Genomic DNA, 26,391 nt, shown 5'->3' with positions numbered 1-26,391 from the left:
GTGACATTTAAAGTCTTATTTTGTCTGTTTACGGCTTCAAAAGATATTCGGTTGTTCCCATCGCATCCACCGAGATTAATCCAGAGACGGTGACGTCGCCGGCTCGTCTCTTAAAAACAAAACTCCCGAGCCTTTTGAAAAAAAAAAAAACCCAAACAATTTGTTCCACACAAAGTGATTCAATGACTTTTTTTTTTTTTTTTTTTCTCACCGAATATCTATTTACAAACTGATTTTCTTTGATGGTGAAAGAGTTTTTTTTAATTTTTTTTTTTTAATTTCCAGCTTTAAATTTAGAAGCGGATATAAATGCGAAACCCGGTGAGTAATGCGCTCGTCTAATCGTGTGTAGGAAGGGTTCACGTTGGTGTCATCCGTTATTCATTATCCATACTGCAAGCAGATGCCTATTGAGTGTTGCCAGAAGAAAAGGTTGCGTGCCAGTAATACTATTAAAACTCAGACTTAATATATTCCTGTTGTAGTTTTTTTTAATTTTTTTTTATTATCTACGCGATAGTAGGATTATTTAGTCGTTATAGTACTTGGGAGTACTACTGGTACTAGTAGGACTAGAAACTAGTCGCAGTAGTACTGTTTGTTGTCATTGTTTGGGTGGAAAATGGCATAAATAAAATGTTTTGGAGTCAACGAAAGACACTAAAACGCCTTTTTGGGAATATTTTTGTTGTTGTTTATCTTCACAACCGTTAAACCAATAAAGACCGACCTGATCGCCGTTTTCAGCGTCTCGGTTGCCGCTCCGAGGTTGTTGTTGTTGTTGTTGTTGTTTCGCGTTGACGACTTTTTCCATCAACGATCCAGATGTTTTAGTTTCATGCCGATCGGAGCCCGTAGAAACGCTCCCGACTAACGTTAAAAAAAATAAATAAAAAAAAAAGCTTTTTTTCTAATGTTAGCAACAGTAGTCATAGCAACCAATCCCACATCGCCGTTGTTTCGCCTTGACGACGGGAAACAGTCGGCCGACGGCGGCTTTTATAAAACGTCCGAGCTGCCGTTGGGGGGGGGGAAATGCTGGCGTTTAAGATTTTCTCTTCGTTGGAAAAAGGACGATGTTCGCAAAGTGGTTTTTTTATGAAACAATAATCAAAAAATTTTAGACGCAAGTGTACCTTTTTTGGGGGGGGGGGACTTTTTCCGTCAAAGATCCCGATATTTTAGTTTCATGCCGATCGAAGCCCGTAGAAACGCTTTTTGGAAATGCTTTTTCCTGACGTTAGCGCCAGTAGTCATAGCAACCAATCCCACGTCGTTACCTGGACTCGTAAGGGCGAAGCGGACGAGGAGGAAGCGGAGACGATTCCTCCGCTCTGAAAACAGACCGTGATGTTTAGTCTGCGAGACGGAGACGGAGACGGAGAAAAATATGTCAAAACTTTGGATGAAAAAAAAAAAAAAGAACAAAAGTGTCAGTAAAAAGAGAGCGAGAGGGAAACGAGAGAAAGTCGTAAGAAGCAAAAAGGAAAAAACAAAACAGAAACGTTCTGGTGGATTTGGAAAAAAAATAAATAAAAAAAATCGTGTGGGAGTTGACGGAGTGAAACTAATGATGCGTCGGCCTTCATCGGAAAAAAAACACCAAAAACAAGATTATGTTTTAAGCTGGTTCAGCTGAATCGGGCCGTCTGCGCTGGAGTGTGACGGGGAAGAAGATGAAAGACGCACCAGAACAAAGTAAAACACGGGATAATCCGACGTTACACGCTCGAGAAGCGGCGATCAAAAGGACGATTGTAGACGTGAAGGAAATAAAAAAAGGAGGTGGTTCCCAAACTTGTTTTTTATTTATTATTTTATTTCACAAGATGTTTAAAAATAGATCTGAGACGAAAACCTCTCATTTGATAGCAAACATCTGATATGACATCTGTTGGCCGCGTTACATTTAAAGCCTTACATCGGCCGCCAAGACAAAAAAACAAACCCCGCTGAGTGGTGTCCTCCTGGCGGCGGAAGCCTTCAATCTGAAGGTTTTATTTGGTCCAGATTTTTCTGTCTGTTTGAGATTTGCGTCTTCGTACCGAGCGGCAGACCGGCGGCGGCGACGCCTCGTCGGTTTGCCGAGCGGCCGCTTGCGAAGCCTTCGAGTTGGGATTTCGTCCGTCGCCGCCTCGGCTGGTTCGGAGCCAGAAGTGATCGATATTTGGACAGATTGGAAACCCGAGGACGCCCCGTCCCGCCCACCGGCAGCAGAAAACCTGACCGCACCAAACTGCCAAAAAAAACCAACGCCCCTCTTTGAGTAAAAAAAAAAAAAAATCGATTTTTAAATGGGTAAGAAAAGTGTATTAATATTTCATGGGAGAAGTTGAATGGGAGTCTACGGAGCCTTTTCAGAGCCAGCCCCTGGTGGCCCTCGGTGGTATTACAGTTTAAGTCACTTTCGCCGTCGCCCTCATGTTTCTTTGGGACCCGGAAGCTACGTCAACTTTTTAAAACCTTTTATTCATATGCTTTATGTCAATACAAAATTCAACAGCAATTCAGAAACGTCGAGCAAAATGCAACCGAAGCCGTCGGCTTGGAGTCAAATCACAAAGTTGTGGTTTTTTTGTTTGTGTCCACACAAATTTGCACATTCGTGATCTGTAAATAAAACAGTCTGAAAGTGAAATGAATCAGATGCGTGATGGATGATTTGGCTCAGAGACAAAAAGCAACGCAGCCAGCTGGTTAATTAACGATAGACTGCCTGGAAGTTTTTGCAACATTAAAGGGTGGATTTAAATACTTATTATATATATATATACATATATATATATGTATATATATATAATATTTAAAACATTAAATTTAGATGAATTCAGACGAGAAGGACTGACTCACTCACTTTTAGACTATCATTTGTCGGTCTCTCCTGCACATCCGCTTTCCTTCATCTGGGTCTCAGCAGTTGTAATGGGAGGCTTTTCATTTACCTGTAACACCGGATACACACACACACACACACACACACACACACACACACACACACACACACACACACACACACACACACACACACACACACACACACACACACACACACACACACAGCCTGAGTAATGCTGATGTCATGTGCTTTGACTAGCAATGTCTGCCGCTCAGAACAGATGTGTTTTTGCATGTGTGTGTGTGTGTGTGTGTGTGTGTGTGTGTGTGTGTGTGTGTGTGTGTGTGTGTGTGTGTGTGTGTGTGTGTGTGTGTGCGGTGAAGTCATTGCTCGGTATCAGCTTGTAAGAATCATTTCCTTACAGTCTCGGTAGTTCTGTACACGTCTGGCCGTCTTAACGTCAACACGTCCGCAGTCTGACTCCACTGCCAACATAAATGTTATCCATAGTGTGTGTGTGTGTGTGTGTGTGTGTGTGTGTGTGTGTGTGTGTGTGTGTGTGTGTGTGTGTGTGTGTGTGTGTGTGTGAGTTCAGCTGCAGGGTAGAGGTGTTTATTTTGGTTATTGAATTTGAGGAAAGGAAGACAAAGTGTCCCTGAGAAGACGAGAGGTGACGGACGGCGGTGAGACCCGTTCGTCACGAGTCCGATCCTTCCTCAAATTTTTTTTTTTTTGTGTGCGTGCGCTGTTGGGGCATTTTGTTGTCACGGCAACGGCAAACACCGTCGCTAAGCGCTCCTTCCTGCCGGGGCGGGACGGGCGGGGGGGGGGGGGAACAAGGAAGCGGGCAGGATAAAAGAAAGTCGTGTGTGAAGACGTCGTCCGGTCACTTCCTCGACTCACGTCTACGTCCAACGAAGGAAAACCGACCCTTTTCCTTTTTTAATTTGTTTTAATTTTTGGTATCGGCTCGTGTTCCCGCTCGATAACGGTCGTGAAGAGGTCGCCGCCGCTTCGCCTCGATTCTTGAAGACGAGACATTTCGAGGCGGAAGATTGTTGTTGTTTGACTCAACCACTAGAGGTCGCTTCACTTCAACAAAAAAAAAAATCTTGATAAGCTGCGAGCGCAAAAAAAAAAAGATCTACGGGATCGTTGTTGTTGTTGTTTTCTTTTTCTGCGATGTTCTTGTTATTGTTTGTAATCCCGCCTTCACAGCGTGATGTTCAGTGAAAATAACCGCTTTTAAATGTGCTCGTCGTTGAGGCTTTAAACAAAGACGGGGTTAGGGTTAGGGACAGAAAACCCTTTGAGACTCTTAACGGCTGATGTTTTTTTGTTTTTTTATTCTTAATAAAATAAATTAATAAAACCTCCAGAATCATTCGATAATTGTTTCATTCAAAGAGGTTTTTTTTTTTTAACAAATCCACGAGAGATTTAGATTTTTATTTTATTTTAGTTCATATTTTCAAACACGTCCAACAGGTAAATCGTCTGCTCGTCATTGATCTTTTATTTAAATATATATATTATATATATATTTATTTATTTTCCTGTGTCTGTCTTTACGCTCTCTCCTCAGTGAATCATGGAAATTAAATGATTGAGTCTGTTCTGGCTCGCCTCCTAGACTTATTATGTAAACCTCTCTGTCTGGCTTTCTGGGAGTGTGTGTGTGTGTGTGTGTGTGTGTGTGTGTGTGTGTGTGTGTGTGTGTGTGTGTGTGTGTGCGTTCGTCTGTTCATTTCCTCCCTGTGTGTATTTCTGTGTTGTGAAAGAGTGGATTTATAAAACTCGTATCCCAAAAGAAATTTATTTTTCTTGCCGCTAAAAAAAAGAGGCGTTGATATCGTTGGTGTGTACACGATCGAATTCGGCCTTTTGTGTGTGTGTGTGTGTGTGTGTGTGTGTGTGTGTGTGTGTGTGTGTGTGTGTGTGTGTGTGTGTGTGTGTGTGTGCGTGTTTTTTTTTTTCTTTCTGTGATTGACAGCTGGCGTCGTCCCAGAAACGGAAACGCTTTAATCCTCGTGTACGATAAACAAGGCAGTAATTTGTCTCGGAAAAAGAACAGTTGTAGCCGCGGCTCGGCCGCTTCCTGAGCTGCCGGGTTCGGACGCCTTGCTCAAAGGTCTCGGGGAAGAGCGTCTCCAATTCAACCGATTTGAGTCCTGCAAACTTGGACAACCGACTTTTCTGGCTTTCTCATTTCCTTCCTTCCTTTTTCTGCTTCCTCCTCCCTTTGAAGGATTTGATGCTTTTATATCGTCGTTACCAGACGTGAACCTTTTGAAACTTAACGAACGTACTCGCTCAAGTTCGCCCAACTCCGGTTTTGTTTTTAATGCCCCTTCTTCCTAAAAAAACATCTTCGACGCACTTTAAAAAAACAACTTCCTGTTACCGTGTAATCAATTTAAATCCACAATCACTAACCTCTCAACTGATTTTGTAAGTAATCGTCTTGTTTATTGGTATTTTATCGTGCCCACTTAAGCTCTTATCTTCACTTTGTTGTTTAAATTTGGCCTATTTTGTTTTTATTGTCACTTTCTATAAACTCTTATCGCCTATTTTATTCATTTATTTCTCAAATTCAGGTCCTATTTTCAACTTGGCATCGTTGACAGATGAGCGTTACCGTCGATGTCTTGCTGAGAATTGAAATTAAGTTTAAATGAAAGCAGATTTAGCTTTTTTTTGGGGGGGGGGGACCATTGGCTTGAACACAAAACAAGCAATTTTAAAATGTAATTGTTTGCGAAGAGTTAATCTGCCAATTAACTGACGAAACAGATAAAACTAGTCGCGTCTTTCGGAGGTGCCTCCCTTCCTTCCTTCCTTCCTTCCTTCCTTCCCTTGGCGTCCTTCATTCAACCTCTCAGCTGTTCATTGTCTCTCGGTCTAGACACCAATAACACACATATAGAAACACATAGGAAGAGTCATCAGCGCGTTGTCATCATGCATATATGTAGATGCATGCAGCATATGCATCTCCGGAGGGGGTCGGAGGTGGTGGTGGGGGGGGGGGTGGGTGAGGTCACTGACTCTTTCGGGGGGGGGGGGGTGTTTGGGGTGCACTGCTCTGCATATGATCTGCATACAAGACAATGTTCAGCTGAGGACCTGGTAGGCCCATATTGTCCCATTAATTAGTCTGAAGTCAGAGCCGGCACTATATATAATATATATATATATATATATATGTGTGTGTGTGTGTGTGTGTGTGTGTGTGTGTGTCTTGCAGTGTGAATAAATCCATCCAGAGACCCGTCTGAGGACCGAGAAGCTGCCGCTATAAATAAAAAGCCGCTGACTGTCTGCTTCGCCGTATAGATCGTCTCGTTTTGGTTTTTTTTTTCTCATTAATTAGTCTGAAGCAGAATAAATAACCTTGTAAGACCGTCGGCTCCCTCTAAATACTTCACTTGTTTATGAAGTTTAAAAATGGCGTCTTTTTATTTTTTCCATTAATTAGTCCGGTATTAGTCGGCGTAGAGTTGTCTCGCTCGCGTTTGACATCTGATCGCGTGTGAATATTTGGTTCTTTGTTAATTAGTCCGAGTCGCCACGTGTGGTTTTTTGTTTTTTTTTAGTTTTTCGTCTCATTGTCACTTTTTCAGGTGAAATCCATTTTGCTTAAAAGCTGACTTTGCGACTCGTTTACATGTCGGAGGGTGACTTTCCAAAACGCCAACAAACAAACAAACAAAACAAAACAACTAAACGGTGTGTGTGTGCCCCCCCTCCCATCCTCCCCCACCTCACTGGTTTTACAGCACATTAAAAGAGTGACGAGGGCAAACTGCCATTTGGCTTTTGTCGTGTCTGCAGCTGGTCTCAGACTCTGAACTGTTTAACACCGTTTCATTATTTAGTCAGAGACGGTGTTCGTTGCCGTTTTAGCCGTCTGGTCTTTTAAGAATAAACTACGTGTCATTTGGTGCAATGTTTACTTCAGCTTTTTTTTTTGTTTTGTTTTTAATTACTCGGCGCCAGAAGATCCAGGAACAACTCAAAAGAAGAAGAAGTGTCTGTAGTCCTTCGTGAATTAGTCTGAACCCCGTAAAGGGACGTTGTGTAGTTTTGTCCAGTTTTTGGACACAAACCTTGACGGCTTTTTTCTTTAGAAGCCTTAAAGTTTTTTGTTGTTTTTTTTAAAAGCAACGTACTTGTTGAAGTTGTTTACAAGTCAACTTTGAAGAATACTTTTACTTTTAAGGTCGGCGACTCTTTTGAAGGACTCGTTCGCTTAACAAAAATTTAAAAAAAGATATTAGCACGTTGGATATTTTGACATCCTGAACAGACGTTACGAAGTGGGAAACCAAAACGTGTGCTGCACTTCATTTCTATTCAAAAATGTTAGATATGGAGATGTATGTGTGCAAACTGCTGTTGTTCGGACAGGGGGAGGAGTGGGGTTGGGGGGGGGGGGTAGTTTTGCATATGAAACCAATGCTGCTCTGCATGTGCAGTGAGGACAGAGGGGTGAAAGTGAGACAGTCTGGGTGTCTGGGAGGGCAGAGGTCAAGGGTCAGGTCAAGAGAAGGCAGGGGTCGGGGGGGAGGGAGGGGTTGGAGAGGTTCATTGTCACAGTGGGGGGGTTCTCATATTCCTGAATGTTTTCTTACTGCTTTTAATCTCTAAACTTTCCATCACGTTCTTATTAATTCTCTCAGCTTCACACTCTCACTTCTGCTGACTCAGCAGGTTTTAAACCTCACGCCCCGACTAAAAGTATTGATTGTATTGATTATTTGAGTCCGTTGTAACTCTTAGCAGACGATCGTTTCTTTTTAAAGAACTTTACTGAGCAAAATTTTAAACATACAAACAAAGCAGACAAGTACTCAATATCGTATCGTACAGAAAAAAACAATAATTGGGATTTAGATTAACAAGTATGGTAATAAATAACTATATAAAAAAAAAAAATTTTTTTTTAAAAGTGCATCCTTTTTTAATACAATACAATTACAATAATAATTCATTTCACCCAAAAATCCATTGAAGTTTGGGAGACATTTTTGATATTTTACCACTGACGAGCGAAAAATTTGCCTTAAAAGATCAGTAAGTTTACCATGAATTCAATGTTAGGATTCAAAATGTCATTTTTACGTTCAACTTTAACATTAAGATTCATTTTACAGAGTATACAAGCTTTAATTCTTGACCAAAAAAAATGTTTGCTTTAAAAATGAATGCTTTAAAGATTCTGGTTCATCATCGCAAAAAATTTGCATTTGTTTTCAACGTTTAGAAATTAGGAAAAGTAAAAATTTGTCGGATATATGTTGTGCAAAAATGTTGACGTGTTAGCTGCTGATAATACAACCAGGAAATATGTCATATTTAGCAACACGGCCACTGAAAGCTGATTGGACGAATGCAGTTAGGTCAGCGCCGATTGGATCAGCGCCTTTAATAATAATAATAATGATGATAATACATTTTATTTGTACGTCGCTTTTCAAGATACTCAAAGACACTTTACTGGTTAAAAATGATCAAAACAACACAATGAAAGTCTAAATTGCACAACAATCATATTAAAATCCACGTCATAACGGTAAAAATAATGTTTAAATATAAAGAAATGTGAGTTAAGTGTGTCATACGGTACTTTTAGGGATTATAAATGTTTTTATGATGAAATATGGGATCAAAGCTACTAACAAGCCAACCGCTGCGTCTTAAATATTCTCAATCACACAGTTGTAAATACAACAGGAAGAAAAAAAAGATGAATTTTCTCTTAAACGTGCAGATTCACGCCAACGTGTTCCCGATACTCTGAAACATGAATATTTCTTTTTGTTCCTCTCGGGCGTACGTGCACCTTCGAGTGACGGTTTTAGTCACACGCCGTCTGTGACGTCGTTTCTCCCACAAAGTGTGACCGAGCAGTCAGCTGGTCGCCACGGCGAGACGCTGTCTAGACAATGGACACTTCAGTCTGCGCTCTAGCTCCCCCGACACACACACACACACACACACACACACACACACACACACACACACACACACACACACACACACACACACACACACACACACACACACACACACACACACACATCTGACTCCCTTTGCCCTCTGGCTCATAGGAAACAGCTGGGACCACATCATTTGCATCCACACACACACACACACACACACACACACACACACACACACACACACACACACACACACACACACACACACACACACACACACACACACACACACACACACACACACACACACACACACACACACACTCTCCCCCTTTCTGTTTATATTGCTAATAATTGTCATTACATATTCAGCTATTCAAACACACACGGGCACGATGCACCGAGCCATTCTTATTATAAGCAAATCTGGGAAAATAAATAAATAAATAGAGCTCTTGGAAACGCAAGCTCACATTGGGATGTCCTTTTTTGTTGTTGTTGTTGTTGTTGTTTTGATCTGTCAGTTTAACAAACAAGCACTTTGGGCCCTGGGACACTTTAGATGGACACTTTTCAGATGTTTCCTGTTTCTTAACCACATCTCAGCATCACAACTGATTGTAGAAAGAGGGGTGAACATTTTCTACAGACGTGCAATATATGCAATTTTTAATCCTGCGCATCTCGGATGCTGCCGTCTTTATAAAATCATTGCGAAGGCAAAAAGTGACGTGAACAATGGACACAAACACGACCCCCAAATGTGTCTCATTAACGTGTAAATATGGTCAACTGTTTCCTAGTATCTGTTTCAAAGATGATAATCTGCTGTGATGTCACCCATTGGTTTATGAACCGCCGTGCCCAAACCGTACCTCTCTTTGAGGCCTAATATCTAATTAATGATGAAATTATTTTCAGAAAAACCAACAAAACTCCGATCAGAAGGAGGAAGTTTAGCTCACGACTTAATAACAACTAGTTGAAAAACTTTATTGACTTTGTATTTCATGTGAGAAGTTGACACTTTTTTTTGTTTAATAGGAGTCTATTGACACAAGAGGGTTTTTTTGGCGTCAGCCCTCTAGTGGCGCCTCAGTGGTATTGCACGTTGAAGCACTTCATTATTACCTTTGGAGACTTCGTCCGTTTATTTTTTTTGGTTGACACCCCTGCGGCGTCTGCCACTCACGACTTAAACGTACAACTTTGGACTCGTTTAAAGTCCTGGCCGTGACCTTGAAACGTCGTCGCGGGAACCACGATACCCGAGGATGATGGGAAAAGCGAGAGAAGACGGTCACACGTAGTAGAAAAAAACACGTCGCGCTCCACCTCGAGTCGGTAGATCATTCGATCCGGGAAGTTTGAGGATGGTCTCAAAGCTACTTTTTGTTTTTCCTTCCTCAGTCTGGACGGAGTCGTCTTTCAGGAAGTAAACTTTGTACCGACCGTAGTTTCTCCAAAACGTCTCCGGTCGCACCTGAGCTGACAGATTCTTGGCCACAACCTGAAACACAATCGCTGCTCGCATTGTTTCCAACAACCTCCCGCGACCCTTCGTTCGGCGAAGAGACGCTCGGCGTTGCCAGCTGGCAGACGCCAGCACTTCGGCTTTCTAGTTTGTTTTTTTCCCGCTCCGAGACAGTTTCCCAGTTCGTTTTCTACGTTTCTTCCGTTAAGACTTCACTCGTACTCGGATCCTCTCGAGGGGAAACGTTCCCGACTTCAGTCGCCGTAAAAACTCAAGCGCAGAGGATTCGGCTTCGCTCGTTGCCGAACGCTGACACGTGATAAACGTTCAAAACTTGAGAATTCTACTTTCTTGTTTTTGTTTTTGTTTTTGTTACACTTTTTACATTTGAACGTCAACAACCTTCAGTTAAACTGTTTTCGCTTCCCTTCTTCGCTCTGCTTTTCCTTGCGACGTTCAATTTCAATTTCGGCGGCTCAGTTGCCGCGATGTTGTTTGGGTTTCTGCACGTATTTGTTTTGTCTAAAGTAGAGGTTATCACACACACACACACACACACACACACACACACACACACACACACACACACACACACACACACACACACACACACACACACACACACACACACACACACACACACAAAAGGAAAAAGGCGAGTTGATTCATGCGGAGGATAAAGTGAGAATCTGGATCTTTTCAAAGCCAGGTGTGTCAAATATTTCGTTGCTCTCGTCAGGCAGGTGAGGTGGTGGTGGGGGGGGGGGTGATGGTGACGGTGGTGGTGGTGGTGGTGGTAGCTGTGGGGGTAGTGGTGGTGGTGACGGTGGTAGCTGTGGGGGTAGTGGTGGTGGTGGGGGTGGTAGCTGTGGTGGTGGTGGTGACGGTGGTAGCTGTGGTGGTAGTGGTGGTGGTGACGGTGGTAGCTGTGGGGGTAGTGGTGGTGGTGGGGGTGGTAGCTGTGGGGGTAGTGGTGACGGTGGTGGGGGGTGATGGTGGTGGTGGTGATGCAGTCTGGGCAGGAAATGAATGAAATTCAAAAGTCAAGCAGACTCCACTGATTTTATCTTTTATTTTTTTATTTTCTTTGAAGGTGAAGAAAGTATTTACAGCTCGCTGATTAATCGAATTTTCTTTCCACCAGCAGTCTTTTGTCTTACGTTTTCAAATAATAACCAAAGTGGATGAAAAGCAAATGAAAAGTTTTGCCGTGTTGACTTCAGAAAAATGGAAAATAAACCACAGAAAAAGGAAAGAAAACAAAAAACCCCGAAAGATTTCACCTTCGGCAACTATTTTTTCTCATCAATGAAGCTTTTGACTCTTTTCTTCTTTTGAAGTGCATAACATGAAACGTTTTTCACATTTTCAAGCTCACTGGTTGTTCAATGTCGACTGTAGAAATAAAACATGTCTTCTGGATTTACATACTTTTTAAGTAATCACCTTGGATTCTTTTTTGACATTTTTATTCACCAAAGAATTCTTCAATTTAATAACAGACGTGACGTAATGTCTGATGAAAGTAAGCAGAACAACGTTATCGTCCATCCGGTGGGTTTTTAAACGGCCATATATTCACTCCTTTTAGCTCCCAGTTTGGTCTCCACCACCTCCGAGTTCCACTAAATGCTCTGAACGTTTTACTTTCCTCACCTGTTGGTCTGAGACTTTTGTCACCTGTTTGGAGCTTTATTGCCGAAACAGCTTCCCGACAAGCTAAAAGAGGCTAAAAGAAGCTAAAAGAGGCTAAAAGGTTAAAAGAGGCTAAAATAAGCTAAAAGAGGCTAAAAGAAGCTAAAAGAGGCTAAAAAAAAGAAGCTAAAAGGCTAAAAGAAGCTAAAAGAGGCTAAAAGAGGCTAAAAGGTTAAAAGAGGCTAAAATAAGCTAAAAGACGCTAAAAGAGGCTAAAAGAGGCTAAAAGGTTAAAAGAGGCTAAAATAAGCTAAAAGAAGCTAAAAGAGGCTAAAATAGGCTAAAAAAAAAAAGGCTAAAAGAGGCTTAAAGAGGCTAAAAGAGGCTAAAATAAACTAAAAGAGGCTAAAAGAAGCTGAAAGAAACTAAAAGAGGCTAAAAGCTGCAGAATTTTGGATCATTTTTGGGTGAATTCATCGTTACGAGCGACACCCACGATGGATTAGTCAATAAAAAAAACAATACGGAGAGCTTTCAGTAGCTCGGTGAAAGCAACCTGTTGAATCACGACGCACACGTTTAACACACACACACACACACACACACACACACACACACACACACACACACACACACACACACACACACACACACACACACACACACTGTCGGTGTGTTTATGTGCTGTAAAGTTGTTAGCTTTCAAAATGTTGACATAAATTGTAGCTGCAGTTAAATGTGGTTTTAAGTCGTTAACGTGGAAGTGATTTTCACACACACACACACACACACACACACACACACACACACACACACACACACACACACACACACACACACACACACACACACACACACACACACACACACACACACACACACACACACACACACACACACACACACACACACACACACACACACACACACACACACGGCTAGACACAATGTGTGTGTGTGTGTGTGTGTGTGTGTGTGTGTGTGTGTGTGTGTGTGTGTGTGTGTGTGTGTGTGTGTGTGTGTTTAAAGACTGGCTGAGCTGGTTTTTGGTTTGGCAGTGAAACACTGTTTGGAAAAGGACTGCATGTCTAGTCCAGACACACACACACACACACACACACACACACACACACACACACACACACACACACACACACACACACACACACACACACACACACACACACACACCACACACACTCCCTTACATCCCCTTCCTTTTGCAGGCTTGATCTCACACTAAATACCTCTTTTATTTGATTTTCTTTTGCTTTAAGACACCTGCAGTTTCAGGATAACAGGTTTTGTCCTTGAGCAGGTTCTTTTTTTTTTTCTTAGAGTAAATTCCCGGCATCTCGATGTCTTTAAAATCACCAACAAAACGCCCTCAATGTTCTCACAAGGAGACCAAATTGTCTTTTTCTGAACCCTCTGCACGTCTTTTTTCCCTGTTTTTTTTTTAGAAACTGACTCGCGGCGTCATTAAAGCAGATTGTGTCATTTTCAGACCTTCAACTACAAATTGAACACTTTGGCAGCAAAACTATGATACAATCTTTTTTTATTCTTTTTTTTTTCATCAGTGTAGATATACAGATAAATTCCCACTTTGCTTTTACTCTTAACGCATTTCAGAATTTATTTTGCTGAAACGGGGTCAAAACAACGAACCTCTCCGCTGACGTAGATCTCGACGAGCGCAAAGTCTGAATCTCTAATTAAATCTGTAATTAAAGTGATAATTTGCTGAAACAACCAGTAACATCAAAGTTTTTTTTACAGTCCCCAGGTGTGCATAATAATCAGCCATAACATGTTCCATATAATTCTGGTAAACAAAAACACAGTCGGCACAACAGAGTAAACCTTTATTATTTATTATTAGCCAATTTACTTCAAAGGAAACTGATTGCTGTAAGTTTTCGACTGTAGATCAGACAGATGTTCAATGACGTCATCTTGATTGCGAAAATAATGTTTTTCAAGACCAAAATTTGATTAATTAACGAACCTAAAAATATCAACGAGCCGCGTCTCTCAAAGAAACGTCCCGTTTACTCTCATAGCGACAACTGAAGCACAGATTATATTACAGCTGGCTGGTGTACGCTTGCTAAAGGGCACGCTGGCAGTATTTGTCACTGCAGACAGCAGGAATTGAACCGGTAACTTCCTTTATTTAACCTGAGGCACACACACACACACACACACACACACACACACACACACACACACACACACACACACACACACACACACACACACACGGTTAATGATTATTATTATGTCTAGTGTCATTGGATCAGAGCCACTGCACACACACACACACACACACACACACACACACACACACACACACACACACACACACACACACACACACACACACACACACACACACACACACCCTCTGCATGTGACCTGCCCTGAGACTTCCCTCTCTCTTTCACATTCAAATGAACAGTGTGTGTTTTTGTGTAAGAAGGTCTAACTGTGTGTGTGTGTGTGTGTGTGTGTGTGTGTGTGTGTGTGTGTGTGTGTGTGTGTGTGTGTGGGGGTGTGAGATGACAGGGGTAGTCTGGCTCCTTCTGGCTAGAATTATAATGAGCATCACACACACACACACACACACACACACAGACACACACACACACACACACACACACACACACACACACACACACACACACACACACACACACACACACACACACACACACACACACACACACACACACACTCAGAGCCAGACAAGCAGCTGATAATGAGGTTTGATTTTCATATGTTTCAGACAGTACGCTCTGCAGGTCAGAGGAGCTCTTGTGTGTGTGTGTGTGTGTGTGTGTGTGTGTGTGTGTGTGTGTGTGTGTGTGTGTGTGTGTGTGTGTGTGTGTGTGTGTGTGTGTGTGTGTGTGTCTTTCTCTTCAGACTTTACACACTCTCACTTTTTCCATTGTTAACATTAATGACTGCGTTCGGCTCATTTGCTTTCGTCTGTGTTTCGCTTCCTCTTTTTTTTTTTTTTTATTGATGCGTCTGATGTCGGCTCAGCCAGACTTCCACTTCATTTTCATTTATTTTATTTATTTTTGTTTGAATTAATTTGTTTTTTTTCTTTAAAGCCCAGCCAGACTGCTGTTTGTGGTTCCATTAAAAAACAAAAAACAAGCCAGACGTGTTAAAGCTTCCCTCTGCGTTGTGACCAGACGCCTCCATTCAGCATTTTATATCGTATTTATATTGTTTTGATCGCTTTTATTTTAAATGTAACGTGACATCTTGCACAGCGGGTTCGCAAACTTAATCTTAAGGTTGGTAGTTCAAGGCTAAAGTGTCCCGAGCAGCTTGAAGCTCCGCCTCCATCGCTGTGAATGTACGGAGTCCCATTAGGGTAAAAAAAAATTAAAAAAATAAAAAAAGCTCATTTTTAAAATCACAAAATCAGCTGAAAAACTGCAGAATTTTATTTCATTTTTTTAAATTTTATTTTTGTACAGTTTACAGCGGATATATTTACAGCGGTTTATAATAATATTTGTAGAAGTGATACAGAAACCTGCGGACGAGGAGACGGTGACAGACGGGTCGCTCCAGTCGGGTCGCTCCGGTCGGGTCGCTCCGGTCGGGTCGCTCCGGATGGGTCGCTCCGGTCGGGTCGCTCCGGTCGGGTCGCTCCAGACGGGTCGCTCCAGTCGGGTCGCTCCGGACGGGTCGCTCTAGTCGGGTCGCTCCAGACGGGTCGCTCCAGTCGGGTCGCTCCAGACGGGTCGCTCCAGTCGGGTCGCTCCGGACGGGTCGCTCCAGTCGGGTCGCTCCGGACGGGTCGCTCCGGACGGGTCGCTCCAGTCGGGTCGCTCCGGACGGGTCGCTCCAGACGGGTCGCTCCAGACGGGTCGCTCCAGTCGGGTCGCTCCAGACGGGTCGCTCCAGTCGGGCCGCTCCAGACGGGCCTCGGTGAAACCTGGGAGTTCCCTGGATTAGCGCGCTAAATTTAGACCGACGCTCCTCCGTTTACTCCGACCGTCTTCGACTCTTTTAACTACTTCTATCGATCCTTGAGCTTTTAAATCCTTCTTTCAAATTAGTTTTATTGTTTTTTCCTGCTTCATGCTTTTATTTTTCTATTCTGTCTTTTTGCTAAATGTGGAAAAATAAGAAATGCAGCTCCATTTAAATATTTTTTGTTTGTTTTATATGTGTTGCTGTATCTTTTATAGTTTGACGTATGGCAGCGGGTGGAGGTGGGGGTGGAGGTAGGGTTGGGAGGGGGGTGGGGCATGTTGACGAATCCAAACCCGTGACTGGTGGCAGTAAAACGAGACCCCAGAAGTATTTGAACTCTGTCCCGGTCTGGAGGTCGTCGGCGACGGGATGCGAGAACGAGATAATACAAAAAAACACTTCGGAGAAAATTTGGTAAAAATTCTGCTGCTGCAAATTTTTTTGAATTTTTGTTGATTTTTTTTTTTTTTTTTTTTTTTTTTTTTTATTGCACCCATCAAATGTGTGTGTGTGTGTGTGTGTGTGTGTGTGTGTGTGTGTGTGTGTGTGTGTGTGTGTGTGTGTGTGTGTGTGTGTGTGTGTGTGTGTTGGCTCTCTGGTTTCGACCAAGTAGTCGAATTCAGAAAGCAGGTTGGATAGAAAGACAAGGAGGGGGGGATGATAACTGACCTCCTCCACCCCCCACCTCCTCCACCCCCCACCCCCCCCTTCACACACACACACACACACACACCTCCCTCTTCCCTTTTTTCCCACTGTTGAAACCAGCAGTGGGAGTTTTATGGACCAAAGTTCCCACACTTGTTGGCTGCACCATGACCATGGCTTCGGAAGTCAATGGAGTGTGTGTGTGTGTGTGTGTGTGTGTGTGTGTGTGTGTGTGTGTGTGTGTGTGTGTGTGTGTGTGCCCCCCCCACCCCATTTCTCACCCCCTATAGCCTTTCTCATGGAAATTGGCAAGCAAATTGTGAACCTATGACCTATAATTCTTTCTCTCACACACACACACACACACACACACACACACACACACACACACACACACACATATATATAATATATTTAAATATATAATATATTTATATATATTTAAATATATAAAATATTTATTTATATATATATATATAAACACACACACACACACACACACACAGCTGTCTGTGCTATTTCTGACTACCCAGACTGTCATCATCCTAGGACTGAGGAAGGAGGAGGAGGAGGAGGGGGAGGAGGAGGAGGAGGAGGGGGGAGGGATGGGGGGAGGAATTAGTGAGCTTTTCTCTCTCTCTTCCTGCCCTTTCTCTCCTTCTCTTCTCCTCTTTCTTTCCCAGTCACGTCTCCTTTCGGCTTTTTTTTTTTTTTTTTCTAATTTTCTTCATCCTCTTCCTTTCCTTCGCTTTTAAAACCTCCTCTCCTCCTTCTTCTCCTCCATCCTTTTTCACCTCCTTCCTTTCCCATCGTACTTTCTTCCTCCTCGTCTTCCTCTCTGTGTGTGTCCCCCCCACCTCCTGCTCCTCCCCTCCCTCCCCTCCATCTCTGGCTCTCCTTGAGCCATCTGACTCTGCAATGACCGCCGGTGACCTTTCGGCTGAATGCATGAGGAGGAGGAGGAGGAGGAGGAGGAGGAGAGGAGGAGGAGAGACGAAGAGCAGGGCAGGGGATGACAGATGAGCTAATTGCTTCAGATTAACCATGCCGTGTCTGCCAGGCTTACTTCTGTCTAGACAACAGCACAGAGGGAGGGAGGAGATCAGCGACAGGAGTGAGAACCTTTCACAAGACTTTGTTGTTGTTGTTGTTGTTGTTGTTGTTTTCTTCTGCTTCGCTCGAGCGAAACATAAAAAGATTCGTTTCCCCTCAGAAGGAACAAAAATAAAAAATGTATTGAATAAGACTCGGAGGACCTACGAGAGATGGATTGTGTAAAAGGGGTCGAAATTCACCAGCAGACATCTTTTCGTTGAAGCTCCAAAAAAAAAGAAAACAACAACAACCTGCAAATCCTACATTTCCCATGATGCAACCTGATGCCGCTACTTTGTTCCCCATTGAAACGGTTGTTCTGCTTTATTTATTTTTTGGTTTTATTCGTGAGGCGTCTTGAGTGGACCCTGATAGTGAAGGTGAAGGGGTCAGAGGTCACAGCACCCTCGTTGTGTTGATAAGAGTTGGCATCATGCTCTGTGTGTGTGTGTGTGTGTGTGTGTGTGTGTGTGTGTGTGTGTGTGTGTGTGTGTGTGTGTGTGTGTGTGTGTGTGTGTGTGTGTGTTTTACTATATCAAACTGAATGATTAGAAATTGAACGACCACTCAGATTAAAAACTAATTGAAGATGTCACTTTGAGCGCTTGAGGATTTGGAAATGTTTAAAAAAAATTATTCAAGAAATTTTGTAAATTCTTTTATTTATTTTTTTACTTCGCTTATTTGAGACATTTTATTTTTTTTTTTTTTTTTTTTTTTTTTTAGGCCAAAAGAAAACTGATCTTTTACCAGGCAGAAAAGGAGAAAAGGTTATTTTTAAATCACCTTGCAGAGAAAGAATATAAACACATTATTTATTTTAAAAGATGGAAATTTTTGCACATTGAAAGGAGCATTTTTTTTTTCCAAATTTGAGCCATTTTATTGTTATTTTTTTTTCTGGAAACATTCAGTATTAAATGAGGAAATCAAAATGAAATAAAACCCCGAGCGCTGTTTGCCTCTTCGCCATACTTTGAATATCATACGCTGTTTGTCACTTCGGATCAAACGTATGAACACACGAGAGCCTAAAACCCCTTTTTTATTATTTTTTTTTTTTATTTCTTTCCTCCAAAGAAACGGCGTCATCGTGCGTCTTCGTTGAGTCACGTTTTAGCCGGAAGGATGTTTTATTTTATTTTAATTTTTTTTTTAGCGTTGCAGCGGAGTGACACATTTAAAAGTAATTTCGAAGAAGCTCCTAAAAAAAAAAATACAAGGAGAAAAGGAAGAAATAAAGTAAACAGAATAAATAAAAAATAAATGATGCAATCATATTGCAGCTTCTCTGAGGGAAAATATGCTGACTGTGCAGAACATCTGGGTGGAAACCTGACGTGAGAATGATTTATTTATTTTGGTGTTTGACTTCCTGTCTTCAAGGAGGAAGTTCAAGATGTTTTTCTATCTAAAAAAAAAATTAAAAAAAAAATAAAATAAAAAGAAGGATGACATTTTGAACGAGTGCGCTTCTTTTCAACGCCTCCGTCCTCCTCCTCTTCTGCGAGTTGTAACCGGGCGGATGTACTCCGTCGTCCTGTCGGTCGACGTCGAGGAAAGATAAGAAAAAAAAACAATAATCTGGCATGCTAGATTTGTCGTCATGGTTACGTGCGGTATCGAAGGTTTCCGGCGTTTCTATTCGTGCCCGACACCGAACAACTTTTCAAACGACTACTTTCCGGTTGACGTCACAAAACAAGTTTGTTTTTTTACCTTCAGACTTTATATCCAGACGTGTCAATAAAAAATAAATAAATAAAAAAAAAAGCTTTAGATCTTTTTTTATTTATTTATTTATTTATTTTGGACGATTCAACGTGACCTTTTGACTATTTCACAAAAACACGGTCGCATGTCGTCGACTTCCACTTTCATGCTTTAACCTCTGAGGTTTGAACAATGAGGATCTGATATTTAAACTGTTGGAAGATAAAAGAAGTAAGAAGAAGAACCGGAGGAAGGACGCCGGCGGGGGAAGCGAGCGTCTGTAGCAGCAGCACATGAAGGAAACAAAAATAAACAAACGCACACGAACAAACATCAACACACCGAAAATAATCATTATCTGTAAACAACCGCGTCGGCCTTTTAAAAGATCTGTTCTTATCGCTGAAAGCAAAGAAGGAGACGCAGCGATGCCAAGATCAGTGTGTGTGTGTGTGTGTGTGTGTGTGTGTGTGTGTGTGTGTGTGTGTGTGTGTGTGTGTGTGTGTGTGCGTGTGCGTGTGCGTGTGTGTGTGTGTGTGTGTGTGTGTGTGTGTGTGCCTACTACCAGCTGACACCTTGTTCTGTCAGCTGGTAGAACTTTCAGTCTTCCTTCTTTTTTTTTTTTTTCCAAATATTTAATTGATTCATTGTTTTTTAGTTCCTGCTTCTTAAATGTGAATCACTTCTACTAAACTCTACCCTACTCTACTATAATCTACTCTACTATAATCTACTCTAATCTACTCTACTATAATCTACTCTACTATAATCTACTCTACTAAACTATACTCTACTATAATCTACTCTACTATAATCTACTCTACTATAATCTACTCTACTATAATCTACTCTACTATAATCTACTCTACTAAACTATACTCTACTAAAATCTACTCTACTATAATCCACTCTACTATAATCTACTCTACTATAATCTAATATAATCTACTCTACTACAATCTACTCTACTATAATCTAATCTACTATAATCTACTCTACTATAATCTAATCTACTCTATAATATAATCTACTCTACTATAATCTATTCTACTCTACTATAATCTACTCTACTATAATCTAATCTACTCTACTATAATCTACTCTAATCTACTCTACTATAATATAATCTACTCTACTATAATATAATCTACTCTACTATATCTACTCTACTCTACTATAATCTACTCTAATCTACTCTACTATAATCTACTCTACTATAATATAGTCTACTCTACTATAATCTACTCTACTCTACTATAATCTGCTATAAACTACTCTACTATAATCTAATCTACTCTACTTTAATCTACTCTACTCTACTATAATCTAATCTACTCTACTATAATCTACTATAATCTACTCTACTATAATCTAATCTACTCTAGTATAATCTACTATAATCTACTCTACTCTACTATAATCTACTCTACTCTACTATAATCTACTCTACTCTACTATAATCTGCTATAAACTACTCTACTATAATCTAATCTACTCTACTATAATCTACTCTACTCTACTATAATCTACTCTACTCCATACTAGGTTTTCCTTTCAGCAGTTGAAACCAACTCGTAGTTCCATAAGTGAGCTTTCAGCTGTTATTTAATTAAACTTCAAATCTGCTGAAGTGACATTACAGACGGTTTTAACCCAGTCAGTGTGTCAGCATGTTGTCATGGCGACCACAGCTGATAACAGTGTTGAATGCCTCAGTGTCTGATTGTGCTAATGAGTGGAGAGCCCCCCCCTCCCCCCTTATCCCCCTCCCCCCCACTGTCATCACTATTCAGTCCGTCCCTCTGACCCATCTGTCTCTCCCAGACGACACCCCCCCCACCCCCACCCCCGCCTCCCCTCCTCCTCCCTCACATTGACCCCTTTTGTTCACTTGGTTGGTGGCGGTGAGGAGGGGTGGGAGGTGGGGGGCCGAGGGGGGGGGGGGCAGGAAGAAGGGTCCGGTCAGCTGTTTCCTCAGTGTGTGTGTGTGTGTGTGTGTGTGTGCGTGTGCGTGGGAATGTGTGTGTGTGAGAAAAAGTTGGAGACAAAGCTGTGGAGGCTCAGAGAGTCGGTCGGTCGGCCGGCGTCGGGACATGTAACTTCACCAGGGAGCGTTTTCACTTTTACTTTCTTTTGATTTCAGGCCCAATATTTCTGGGTGGTTTTTTTTGTTTTTGTTTTTGTTTGTTTGTTTTTTCTCGACCTCGGAAAGAAAGCAAATTTTGGGATTACGAAACGTTTTAAAAGAGGAAAAAGAAAAGAAAAGCTCTGAAGTTGTGATCCGTCGAGCGGAGAGGATGCAGCCGTCGTCGGGGCGTCACAACCACCACGACTGCGTTCAGACGCAACTCTGCGGTGAGTTTTTTTTTCCTGCGTCGCATCGAAGGAGCGACTTTTTGTCTGCGACTTTTTTTTAAATTTTTACGTTAAAAAATTCGCAAAAAAAACAAATGTAACTCCCATGTTTAGTTCGGACGCGAATAATGAAATTTGTTTTTTTCTGTTCAGTTCGTTAATTAAAAAAGAATTGAGTAAATCTTTAAGTGAAATTTCTCAACATTTTCTCTCGATTAGAAGAGTTTTTTTTAAAGTTTTTTTTATATATTCATCATTAAACGACTTTTGTTAAAACGGTTATTAAAATCTCTCCGACTTGCGTTTTATTTGTTTAAATGTCTGGGGAAGATTTTCATGTCGTCCGGGTCACGGTCAGTCCGATGCTCTCAAAAAAAGGATTCCTTTCATCTTCATTATTATTTTTATTATTAATATTTTAAAGAAAAACTGGCCTTTAAAAAAAAAAACCGTCAATCGAATTTACACTTTAGATTTATTGGATGAAAATGCAGAAAAGTATCTGCGATAAATGTACGAACTTATAAAAGAAAATGTGCAGCTGTGAACGTCGTTAAATAAATTAAGATTTCAGGTTTTCTCTGAAGCTTCACAAAACAGTCCTGAAATTGTCTTATCGCCCATTTTCAGCCTTAAACTCTCACACGTATGCAGATTTAACACACGCTAAGAACACGGCACCGTAATACTGCCGAGTCAGCAAAAAAAAAAAGAAAGTTGATCGTTTGAACTTCGCTTTTTGGTACAAGGACTCAGAGAGAGAGTTTATGAATGAGTTTATGAATGAGTTGTAGGAGTCACCTGACTGTGTGTGTGTGTGTGTGTGTGTGTGTGTGTGTGTGTGTGTGTGTGTGTGTGTGTGTGTGTGTGTGTGTGTGTGTGTGTGTGTGTGTGTTGACGATGGGGGCTAGTGGAGGGGGGTCGGGTAGTTAGAGCAGACTGTCTCTAAACAAAGCTCGCCCTGTCTGTCTGGTCCGGTGTGTGTGTGTGTGTGTGTGTGTGTGTGTGTGTGTGTGTGTGTGTGTGTGTGTGTGTGTGTGTGTGTGTGTGTGTGTGTGTGTGTCAGACACCCTGACCTTTGCATGTCTGAAAACCTTTTGTGGTCGAATCAGACGTGGTTTGTTGGTGAAACGGCTCCTTTAAGTGTCAACAATTCAAACGTGTGTTTTTGTGTTATTTTTTATTTTATTTACTTATCAAACAGAAATATTATAAATTACAGAAAAAAAAAAAAACACAACGATGAGTTGGTCAGCAGCGTAAACGTCACACGACGGTGTTTGACTGCCTCTTTGTGTAGCGGGAAGTGTTTGTTGGCTTTTCTTCTGATCACTGTAACTCCTTTATAATTTAATAAAAGGATTTTAATTCTGCTCGTTCGCGGTGAACTCGTTGAGGGGAACAAAGTTTTTGAGGTGTATTAAAGATTTTAATATCGCACTCAATAAAAAATATCAAGCCGACAAAAAAAAAAAAAAAAAAAAAAAAACTACATTTCCCAGAATGCAACTGGACGTCATCTTTTCTTGCCTTTCATGCAGGCGGGGTTTCGTAACACGGGACTCTTCTCCAGTCTGAGCTGCACCCCCCCCCCCTCTCACTCCCCCTCCGATGACATCACCGTGACATCATTCCCTCGCAAAATAACAAAACAAACAACAAACAACAACTGTTGTCTTCTTCACAGCCCAGCTGGAGTTCGTCCAGATCCTGGTGATCGTGGTGGTGATGATGGTGATGGTGGTCGTCATCACCTGCCTGCTGAACCACTACCGGCTGTCGGCGCGCTCCCTCCTCTCAAGACACGCCCCCGCGCGCCGGAGACACCTGCCGCTCGCCAACGTAAGTCCCGAAACCTCGCCGCTACGCCCGGACGCCGATCGCCGCCGTGTTTTTTTAAAATTTATTTATTTTTAAATCCACGTTTCCTTTACTGGATCTGATCTTACACATACACGATCAAATATATATATAATATATACGTGGTTAAGCAAATGAATAATAATAATAATAATAATAATGATGATATAAACAGTAGCAAATATTGAGTAAAAAAAACAGACATTAAAGTAATTAAAAGATTTTAATTACAGCCTCCAAACATGTCGTTATTATAAAATAAAAGGACATCAACCAACGAGAGCATTATTAAACTCAATCCGTATGGACGCAGCTGTTTTCAGCGCGTAAATAAAGTTTTATTTTGAATTCGAATGTTTTAAAAAAAAAAGGAAATATGAAATAAAAAGGCGATGACAAAACTACGAGCCGTCCCGACTCTGAGGTTCTTAATTAAAGATGTTAATCAGAATTAATAGACGGCGCTCGGTCGAAAAGGCCGATTTGAAACGCAGCGAAGACGTTTTTCTTCTGAACAAACGGCCGAATCAGAGCGGGCGGAAAAAAAACAAAACACAAAACCGCGACCGCGGCGATGAAACGTGAACGCGCTGACTCGCGTCTTCATTAAAACGCCCCGCGGACGACAACCACGTCTATTTCCAGAGAATCTTTTTCTTTTTTTTTGTTGTTGTCTTTTCTATGACTTCACCTGCTGAATCACCTGCTGATGAATCACCGAGTTCAGTCTGCGAGATATGAGTAAAGCATGAAGCATGAACACACACACACACACACACACACACACACACACACACACACACACACACACACACACACACACACACACACACACACACACACACACACACACACACACACACACACACACACACACACTCACACACACACACACACACTGATAAGCTCCAGAGTCATAGTGTCCCAGTCCATTCAGATTAGCAGACAGACACACTGACACAGATGCGGTCGGACGCGCCAGCAAACAAAACGGCGGCAGACGATTTTTTTTTTTTTTTTTTTATTTATTTTATATAGAGGCGAAGAGCTGCTTCCGTCGCCACGGCGACACGAAACCGACTTTCAACACCCAAACCGCCCCGCCGGAGATCAGCGCCGGTTCAAGTGTGTGATGTCTAGTCGGGTATAGATCTGTGGAGACCGGAGACGCCGGTGTCAGCGCGCAGTCGACGTGATAAGATAAGATAAGATAAGACGATTAATCCCGCGGTGGGGAAATGAGGTCGTCACTGCAGCTTCGGGACGCATGAAGGGGAAAATATTAAAATGTATGCCATGAAAATAGAGTGAAATAAAAGGAAATAGAGAAGAACAACACAAACTTTAAAAAGGGCGGGGGGGGGGGGGATGATGAAAAAAAAAAGAAAAATAAGAAAAATATAGAATAAAAGGATAAATAGAAAATAATAGAGAAAGAAAGGAAAGAAAGAAAAATAAAAAATATAGAATAAAAGGATAAATAGAAAATAATAGAGAAAGAAATAAAAGAAAGAGAAAGAAGAGACTATAATAAGAGCAGGAATCAGATATAAAAACAATATTTTACAAAGATGTAGACACATTTCTTTTTAAAAAAGCATTGCAGACGTGCGCCCTCTGGTGGACAGAAAAAGCGTAATTCAGATAATGACAAACACCACAGATGGTGTTCATTTTAGGGTTTTTGTATTTATGTCGACAACAACAGAAACGTGTGGAGCGTCTCAGAGGTGCCGAGAAAAAAAGGTGAGAAATCAGCTGTTGTGTGAAGATTTTCTGACGGTTCAGAAAACGAAATCCCCGGAGATCAGTGATGATTTGTCTCCACGGCTTCCTGTCAGTTCATTATAAAAACACACAACATCAGAGTCTGCGGTATTAACTTTTGAAGACGTTAAATACTCAAATGGCTCTCTATCTGCTAATTTAAAGGTTCCATATTGTCTAAATTCTACATTTTCATTTCTTTGTTTTGTAATCGTAAAGCGGCGAAATCCCTGTAATCGGCCTGGGTCCGTGTCAGCCAATCAGAAGAGAGGGTCGTTGATGTGGATGCAGACACCAAACAGACGTTTTCTTAGCAGAGATCCAGAGAAAGGCTTTAAGATAGGAGATGTAAAAGTACACCGAGATGGTTTTTGGTACTGAAAACACCTCAAATATCTTCCTGTGGTTCTACAGAATGGAAATAAAACACGTCCGGTATTGGACCTTTAAATCAGTCGTACGGTCACGAAGCACGGGATTGGACGACGGTTTTAAAATGTCCGTCTCTTTACCGTCCCACAGGAGGGAGGTCTGTGGTCCTCGGAGGGAACGGGAGCAAACAGCGGCCTCAATGAGGTGAGTTCAGCTTTTAACGGACCTTTAAAGTTTCCCTTCGGTTTAAAGAGGCCGTACGGCCATTTCATAAACGCGGCTCCCTCCCACAGCACCAGGTGTACAACCCGCGGCCGCCCGACCGAGGCGTCCCGTCGTCCTACCTGCAGCGGGAACCGCAGCACGGCCAGCCGCCGCCGCCGCCGCCGCTGGCGGCGCCGCAGCTGCTCTCCCAGCGCTTCCAGCACACGTACGCGCCGAGTCGCTTCCAGCCGACGTACCCCTACCTGCCCCAGAGCCTCATCGACCTGCCGCCCACCATCTCGCTGTCGGACGGCGAGGAGCCGCCGCCGTACGTGGGGCCCTGCACGCTGCAGCTCCGGGACCCCGAGCAGCAGATGGAGCTGAACCGCGAGTCGGTCCGGGCGCCGCCCAACCGGACCGTGTTCGACTCCCACCTGCTCGACCCGTCCAACTCCTGTCTGCAGGCCAGGTAACGAGGAGGT

At 42.2% G+C, this 26,391-nt stretch overlaps 1 protein-coding gene across 3 annotated transcripts in view; it reads left to right on the top strand.

Annotated features, from left to right (window-relative positions):
* The window catches only part of pmepa1 (prostate transmembrane protein, androgen induced 1), a 38,402-nt gene that overhangs the window by 10,023 nt on the left and 1,988 nt on the right, over positions 1–26,391 (top strand). For 2 of the 3 annotated variants that reach the window (XM_069712650.1, XM_069712648.1), the window contains exons 2-4: positions 23,394–23,548; positions 25,856–25,909; positions 25,999–26,378. In XM_069712650.1, the coding sequence (XP_069568751.1) occupies positions 23,435–23,548; positions 25,856–25,909; positions 25,999–26,378 (548 nt within the window). In that variant the 5' untranslated portion in view covers positions 23,394–23,434. Of the gene's footprint in view, positions 1–21,313; positions 21,707–23,393; positions 23,549–25,855; positions 25,910–25,998; positions 26,379–26,391 lie in introns of those variants that run through there. The other variant, XM_069712649.1, reaches the window with a different exon arrangement.

Source organism: Brachyistius frenatus, unplaced genomic scaffold, assembly GCF_029030835.1.
Source record: "Brachyistius frenatus isolate BFR_SWC_R1_liver_20210118 unplaced genomic scaffold, ASM2903083v1 Contig_111, whole genome shotgun sequence".
Classification (NCBI taxonomy): domain Eukaryota; kingdom Metazoa; phylum Chordata; class Actinopteri; family Embiotocidae; genus Brachyistius; species Brachyistius frenatus.
The sequence above is the reverse complement of the archived record's forward strand: the minus strand, read 5'-3'. Positions and strand labels throughout refer to the sequence as shown.